The sequence below is a fragment of the Arachis stenosperma genome, chromosome 5, assembly GCF_014773155.1.
Source record: "Arachis stenosperma cultivar V10309 chromosome 5, arast.V10309.gnm1.PFL2, whole genome shotgun sequence".
NCBI classification, from domain to species: Eukaryota; Viridiplantae; Streptophyta; class Magnoliopsida; order Fabales; family Fabaceae; genus Arachis; species Arachis stenosperma.
This window is the reverse complement of record NC_080381.1, coordinates 87860404-87868604: the sequence shown is the minus strand read 5'-3', so window position 1 is coordinate 87868604 and position 8201 is coordinate 87860404. Positions and strand designations below refer to the sequence as shown.

Here is an 8201-nt window from a genome sequence, read left to right as displayed (position 1 = left end):
GAGATTAGAGGCCTATGACAACTCTAGGCTTTACAAAGAAAAGATGAAAGCCATCCATGATAAGAACATTAGGAGAATGGAATTTAGACCCGGTGAACTAGTCCTTCTTTACAATTCAAGGTTGAGATTGTTGCCCGGAAAGCTAAGATCGAGATGGAAGAGACCCTATCAAGTAGAGAAAGCGGAACCTTATGGAGTTTACAATTTGCGCCACCCCTCAGGTCCGGATATTTTCAAGGTAAATGGGAACCGTCTCAAATTGTATCATGGTGAGCAAAGGAAGAGCACCAAGGAGATTGAGGTATTCCTTTTGGAAGATGTACCTCTTAACAAAGAGCATTGAGCTAGTGGAAGTCCAACTTAAGGACGTTAAACAAAAGTGCTAGGTGGGAGACATCCCACCATGGTGAGATCTATCTTTTGCCCTCTTTGCATATAGCCATCGAACACTTCTTTGATTTGTGATTGCTTAGTCCTTGACTTGTTTAGTTAGACTTGATTTTATTGTTCATAGAAGTTTGCACTATGGATTACGTGAATGGTAGAAAACACCCCATTTCTAGGTCTTACATGAAGTCTTAGGTGTTTTTGGCCTTTGGCTAGCTACCTACTGAATTTGTGATGAGATGTGCATTCTTCATTCTCAAAAAAAAAGGGGTAGAGACGCGAGCGCACGCGGTGCGCGCACGCGTCCATAGCGCGGATGCAGGCCCATACATTTTCCAGAGAGTTGGGCAGCTCTCGCGCCAACGTTAGGCCCCCAGCATAACTTCATTCACGCTGACGCGCACCGTGTGCCAGCGCGTCCATGTGCTCAAAACAAAATGCGCGTGACCGCGCACATGCCGCGTCCGCGCCGAATTGCTGCCGCAATTCCCAGGCAAAGGACCCGAGAGTTGTGCCAACTCCAAGCTAACTTCATGCCCCGCGCCCAACCCCCTTTGCGCATGCACACACTTGGAGCGCACGCACCGATCTGCCACCTCGTGAATCAATGCGCGAGCGCACATGCCGCGCCAGCGCCGATTGCCCTGCCGCACCTCTGGTTTATTTTCCAGAGAGTTGTGCCAAACCTAAGCCCGCTTTGTGCTAGAGGCACAACACTACTGCCGCGCCCGCGCACATGCCGCGCGCATGCCAATCTGATCACCACAGCCTCCGCGCATCCGCACCCTGCGCGTGCGCGCACCACCACTCTTGTAGCCAACCTTTGGTACAAAGTCCAGAGAATTGTGCAACTCCTGGGCTAACATTGTGATACTGGCACAACCACTTTCACGCATGCACGCACCTGGCGCGCGCGTGCCCTTCCTGCCCTTGCCGACCTGCGCGAGCGTGCACAGTGGGCGCACGCGTCGATCTTGCGACGTGAGAAATAAACTAGCACACCCATGTTGGAACCTCTTACCCCTTCTACCATTTTCTATCTCCTTTCTTCAAATCCTCTCATCTATACCATTCAACCCCCTCTCAGCCACCTCTGGCAACCGCCCACCTCCGGCGACCCCCATATTTTCTCTCTCCTCTATTTGTCCACCTTTCTTCTACTCCTCTCTCACCTATACCTCCATTACCTTTCTCCCTCCCAAGGTACTCTTACCAACTCTCCTCCTTGTTTGCTTATCTCTTCTCCCTTCCTTAGTTGGTTTATTCTCTTTTAAGTAGCTTCTCTTCCTTTTCACTCTTTATTGCTTGTTTGTTTTTTTTTTTGCTTTTCTACCTCTTTATGGATGTTGTGGGTCATGACTTCTTTTGCATTGCTGGATTTGTAACAACCCTGATTTTCGAGTACGCGAGATCTTTTCTGAAAGTACGAATTTCTCCGGAAGATCAGTAAAGGGAACACCTCTGTTATATCATCAAGCATCTCAATCCTCATTGTCATTATGACATCTTTAAGCCAAAACCTCTTTTGAGGCAAGCTCGACAGCGCGGCCATGGAGAACCTAGTTTTTGAACCGTATCGGTTAGGAGTTTTGATTCTAGTTTTCGTAAATAGGCTCAGTTTGACGAACCGGACTCGATTCATGAGAGAAGAAAGATAATAGTATAATATTATCATTATATTAGTATTATAAAATGCTTGAATGATATTATAAGGTTACCTGGTCTATTTTTGTTAAAAATAGAAAATCGGTTTAACCGGGTTTACGGTTTACTGGTGCAGCTTAGCACCAGCACTCTCTGATGACTTTAGCAATGCTAAGGCCTCATTATACATGTTCTATTATCATAATAAATATGTTACTAGTGTCATTTATGCTAGTAGCTCAGAAAATAATTTTTAGAGATGTTTTTACGAGTGTTCCGATACACCTAGTTTTAGTAGTTGTACGCCAGAGATATTTTAATATTATTTTAATCCACCTTCAAGCCAACCAATCACAACTCTCCTTACACCCCCAAGACACTCCAAGGCTGGTCATTTACTCCATTTGGCCGAAAATGTGAAGAGAGAAAAGAGAGAAACTTTCATGACCCTTTAATCTTCAAAGCTTGATTTCTTCTGAACTAAAACTCAAATCAAAACTCCGATTTCACCAAAATGACCCTCTCTTCTTCCTCTACATAACCATGTGACTTATCAAGGCTGGAAATAAGGTGAGATGGCTGTCTCCCTCCCTCTTCAATTCGGTTTTCAAGGAAAACCATGTAAACATGTGTTTTCTTGATGTTTTTCCTTAGGAATCATGCTTAACTTGACTTGAGGGCCAAGAAACGTGAATTTCCAGCAACTCTAAGGTGATATATCTCTTCCTAACATGCTGAGTGAGATTTGGTCAGTTGAGAGTTTTTGGATTTAAAGTTGTTCTTGATGTGATTTAGGAGAAAAAAGTGCTTAAGGACCACCTGAAAGTTTAACCGAATTAGGAGCAGCAAAACCAGGTAGGGTTTGACGAATTTAATCTTGATTGATTGTGTTTGAGTTGTGTGATTATGATATGGTTTGGCTGTGCTTGAAATTGATTGTTTGTATGAGTAATTCTTGTTGAAATTTTGGTGAAAATTTGATGAAATTTGATGAAATTCAAGCTATGAATGTGTGTTCTTATGGCTGCTGGAAAACGAAACCCTAGAGCTTAAATTGGGGTTCAATTTGTGTTGAAATCATGTAGAAATGATGGGGTTTTAGTGGCTGCAATTTTATTTTAAATTATGGTAAAAATCGGTTGCTGAAAAGACTGAAAAACGGGTCAAAACAGAGAAAGAATTTGAAGAATATATGAAGAACATGAAGAACACTTTGAGTGTGGTGAAGAACAATGAAGAACAGGCCTTAGATCTTAAAAAGGGCAAGGAAGTAAAATTTTTGGTGTTTAAGGGGTTGTTTAGTAATTTCTGAAAGTTAGGGTGGTAAAAGTAGAAATATTAAAAGTTACGGGTGGTAAAAAGTGAATTTTAAAGGTTAAAAGTAAAAAGGTAAGTTAAGAAAATTTAATAATAAAATAATAATAATAATAAAATATTAAATAATAATATTTAATTAAAAATAATATTTTAATAAAAATAATAAAATAATGCGAAAAAGGCAGTTTTCTGTAAAAGCTGTAGAAAGACAACTTTAAGTGCAGAATCTCATAATTACCTTCATAAAACACTTAGGGAGTGGTAATAACATGTTAGTGAGGCAAAGATAAAAGAAAGATAACAAGTTGAAGAAAAGATAAAAGTCGAAGAAAAAGTCTGTAATGTTTTAATGGCAGAAAAACAGACAGAGATTAGTGAACGAACTAGGGCAACATAGTTAGTCCTTGAGTTGCGACTAGGGTTAGGTATTGTATGAAAAGTTAAACTGTTTCAGTATAGACTTAATGAACCTATACTTGGGACAGGCAAACTATTCATACCGAGATTTACATAAACTTCAAATACGTACGTTAAGCAAAGAAAAGAGTAACCAGAGCAGAGTAAAGAGATACAGAGAACAGAGTAACCAGAATAGAGAAAAGAGATCAAGAGAAAAGAGTAATTTGATAAAGATGGTTTGAATTAAGATGTTGTAAAAGTGAAAGATGTAAAGTTTGTACAGAATGATTGAACAGAGAAAGAAAGAGGTACTGCATAAGAATGTGAAAATGATGATGATTAATGAGAATGATGATGAATGATGATAATGAGAATGATTATGTGATGATCTGTTGCTTGAGGCAACCCAAGAGCTTCTGTAGGGAAACTAGGATACCTACAGCAATTTTTCGTTCACAAGAGCTTCTGTAGGGAAACTAGGATACCTACAGCAAGTTTCCGTTCCCAAGAGAATATTTCCTGCGAGTAGAACGCAGAGGCTGTCTCAATAGAGCTGCTAATAATTACATGCGCATTTATTTGAACGGAAAATCGTATCCGGGAAATCGGGAATTCGTGACCGGATAAATGTCGGGAATGCAGGTGCTAACCGACACATGAGCTCATGGCCTGTACTAGGACTAGACATGCATCATTCTTGTCTGCGCATCATTCTCTGTTGCATTCCTTTCCGTGTGTGATCTATTTCTTTGTGTTTGTCTGCTTGTATGCTATTTCTATGTTTTATTTTCTTGTATTCTTTTGTTTGTGTTCTGCTTTCTATTGCCTCTACTTTCTCTTTCTATCTTTAACTTTTGGTTACTGCTTCGCTATATTCTATTATTTGCCTGCTAATCGACCCCAAATAAATGAATATAACTAATAACCCCGACCCTACTAAGAACTCCCCAGTTCTTACCCCTTCTCTCTCCCTTCCCCTTCAGATGGAAGTAAGAGTACCTTATCGTAGTTCGTTGATGATGGTTCTGCGAAGAGGATCCTGCTCTAGATAGTCTTCTGAGTCTAGGGTGAATATCGTTCTCTGATTATACATATATACTGTGAGACCAGCCAACGTCTGCACCCCGTTCGTATGCGCACTTTAACCTAAATCCTGTGTACGAGACTCCCGTTGTGTGGCTACTTGATGAGGTACCAGAGGGACGTCCTATGGCAATGTCTGATCATGCAGAGGAATAGCAGATGATGTCCTACCTTTGGTGACGTTCACTTGACTTGAGTTTGAAGACTTAGAACGTATTTTCCCTCGCTTTAGTAGTTTAGAGGGACTAGGCAAGTATAGAGTCTAGGCTAGCCTGGGTGCCAGCTTAGGGACTTCTTGAACAGGTCAGGACCTGGGATGTTGTATATATATATGTATATAGATATTATTTAGCTATATCTAGGGGTGTTCTAACTAAAGGTCTATACTCTAACAAAGGCTGGATAAATGAATGTTTCTAGCTACTCGTGATGTATTTATGTGTGGTTGTTTATAATTGACTTATCTGTTATTACTTGTGAATTGATTATGACTGATTCCGTCTATTAACCCAAATGTTTTCAAACAAAAAAAAATATACCTCGCAAATTAACCACGCTTTTAACAACGAATCAGGCTCATATGATAAATAATAGATAATAGTTAGGAAGACAAATTGGTAGCGCTCAGTTTCCGGTATGATCTAGACATATTGAAAATTGGGTCGTTACAATTTGGTATCAGAGCAGTTCGTTCCCAATAGAGCCTGCGGAGTGGACTGACTATGCTTCGTTGCATACTCTGCTTGTGTGTTTCATGCTGTTAGGGTATCTTTAAGATACATTTGGCATGAATGTCTATGAGTGCTTATTTTGGAAATGTTCGTGCCTTACTTGAGATATTAAGACTGATCACCTTAATGTTGATTGTTTGGTGCGGATGGGACCTTAATGACTGCGAATAGGCATAGTTTAATCGAGCTTCGAACGATGAATCGATGCGAGGCACAGCTATCCTCATAGCTGTTATGATCTCCATGGCCATAGCTATGTTAGATTTCGATGCTGTAAGGAACGAATGCTTGTTTCACTTGTGGGGAAGTTGGACACTTGGCGAGGAATTGCCCAAAAGAATTTGCTCGGAATCCAGTGCGAACCCAGCAACAAGGCCGAGTGTTTGCCATGACTGCTGATGATGCTATGCAACCAAACGCCCTGATCCAAGGTCAGTGTTACGTCAAGAATCGATCTCTAACTGTACTATATGATTCGGGTGCATCGCATTCTTTTATTTCTTTAACTGTTGCTCGTGAGTTGGGACTAGATTTCTCTGAGTTGAACTTTGATCTGATTGTCCATACACCTGCATCCCAAAAGGCTTTGACTAGTTTAGTGTGCCTGCAAGTACCATTCACTATTAGGAATAGAACTTTTATACATGATCTAATCTGTTTGCCTCTATGTGGTTTAGAAGTTATTCGAGGATTAGATTTGTTGTCCAAGTATCATGTTTTCCTTGATTTCCTTGAAAGAACAGCTGTTATTCCGTCTGATAGTTTAGATATTAAACCATTTCTGTCTCATACTTTATATCTGAATTCCGTAAGAGTTACCTTAGGCGGGAGTGATTGTGAGGGGTACGTTCTGTTAGCGGCTAGCTCGAATGATAGTGAATTAAGCTTGGAACGAATCCGAGTGGCAAAGGAATTTCCTGATGTTTTCCCAGACGACATACCTGAATTTCCTCCTCAGACAGTATTGAACTAGTACCTAGAACCGGACCAATTTCCATAGCACCGTACTGGATGTCACCACTGGAACGTGCAGAGTTGAGGAAGCAGTTGGATGAGCTACTTGGAACGAAATTTATTTGCCCCAGTGCATCACCTTGGGGAGCTCCAGTATTACTAGTAACGAAGAAGGATGGTGGAATGAGACTCTGCATAGATTACCGACAGTTAAATAAAGTCACTATCAAGAACAAGTATCCACTTCCACGAATAGATGATTTGATGGACCAGTTAAAAGGTGCAACTGTGTTTTCGAAGATTGATTTGCGATCAGGCTATCACCAGATTCGAGTGAAAGAATCGGATATACCGAAGACTGCATTTAGAACTCGATATGGTCACTATGAGTATACGGTTATGTCGTTTGGACTAACTAATGCTCCTGCGATTTTCATGGATTACATGAATCGTATTTTTCGTCCGTACCTTGATCGGTTCGTAGTAGTTTTCATAGACGATATTCTCATCTATTCGAAGACAGAAAGAGAGCACGAAGAGTATCTAACGACTGTATTGCGGAATTTGAGGACCTTAAGTTGGCTATGACTGAGACGTCAAGTGGAGTCCGTCTGGCCCAATTGCATATAACACCAGATTTTAAGATTAGTATTCAGCAAGCACAAACACAGGATCCAGAAATGGTGAAGATGCTGAGACGGATGAAAGTAGAGGAACCAGAAGCTGAAAAACAAGATCATAGCAGTCTCTGGAGGTACAAGAACAGGATTTGTGTGCCTAGCTCTGGGGATTTGCGACGGAGGATTCTTGTAGAAGCTCATCAAAGTAGATTCTCCATGCATCCTGGAGTGACGAAGATGTATCGAGATTTGAAACAAATGTTCTGGTCGCCGGACTTAAAGAAAGAAGTAGCTGATTATGTCTCAAAATGTTTAACTTGCCAGAAGGTGAAGGTGGAACACCAGAAACCGTCAGGAACCCTGCAACCCTTAGAAATACCACAATGGAAATAGGAGCAGATCACTATGGATTTTGTTATGGGATTGCCAAGGACTTCAACAGGACACGATGCCATTTAGATAATTGTGGACAGGTTGACAAAATCAGCGCACTTCCTTCCGATTCGAGTTGACTATACATTAGAAAGGCTGGCACGGATATATATTCAAGAAATCATACGATTGCACGGAATACCTTCATCAATTGTTTCAGACCGAGATCCGAGGTTTACTTCCAGATTTTGGGGAGCTTTCCAGAAAGCTTTAGGAACAGAATTGCATATGAGTACAGCATACCATCCTCAGACAGACGGACAATCAGAGCGGACAATCCAGACATTGGAAGACATGCTAAGATCTTGTGTGATGGATAACCAAGGTAGTTGGGATAAATATTTGCCGTTAGTCGAGTTCGTCTACAACAACAGTTACCAACAAAGTATCGGGATGGCACCATATGAAGCTCTCTATGGAAGGAGATGTCAGACACCATTGTGTTGGAATGATGATGGAGAAGCTAGTGTCTTGGGTCCAGACTTAGTGCAAGAAACTACTGAGAAGATAAAGGGGATTCGCCAGAGGATCCAGACAGCACAGAGTCGTCAAAAGAGCTATGCCGATAATAGACGTAGACCCTTAGAGTTTAGTGAGAGAGACCATGTATTTCTTAAAGTAACCCTGATTACTG

General features: G+C 41.1%; 1 protein-coding gene across 1 annotated transcript; it reads left to right on the top strand.

Moving 5' to 3' along the window:
* The first annotated feature begins 5949 nt into the window (after positions 1-5949).
* On the top strand, positions 5950-6534 carry LOC130980953 (uncharacterized). The gene has a single exon (XM_057904593.1). It carries the CDS (start codon positions 5950-5952, stop codon positions 6532-6534), a length of 585 nt encoding a protein of 194 aa, XP_057760576.1.
* Positions 6535-8201: the final 1667 nt, after the last annotated feature.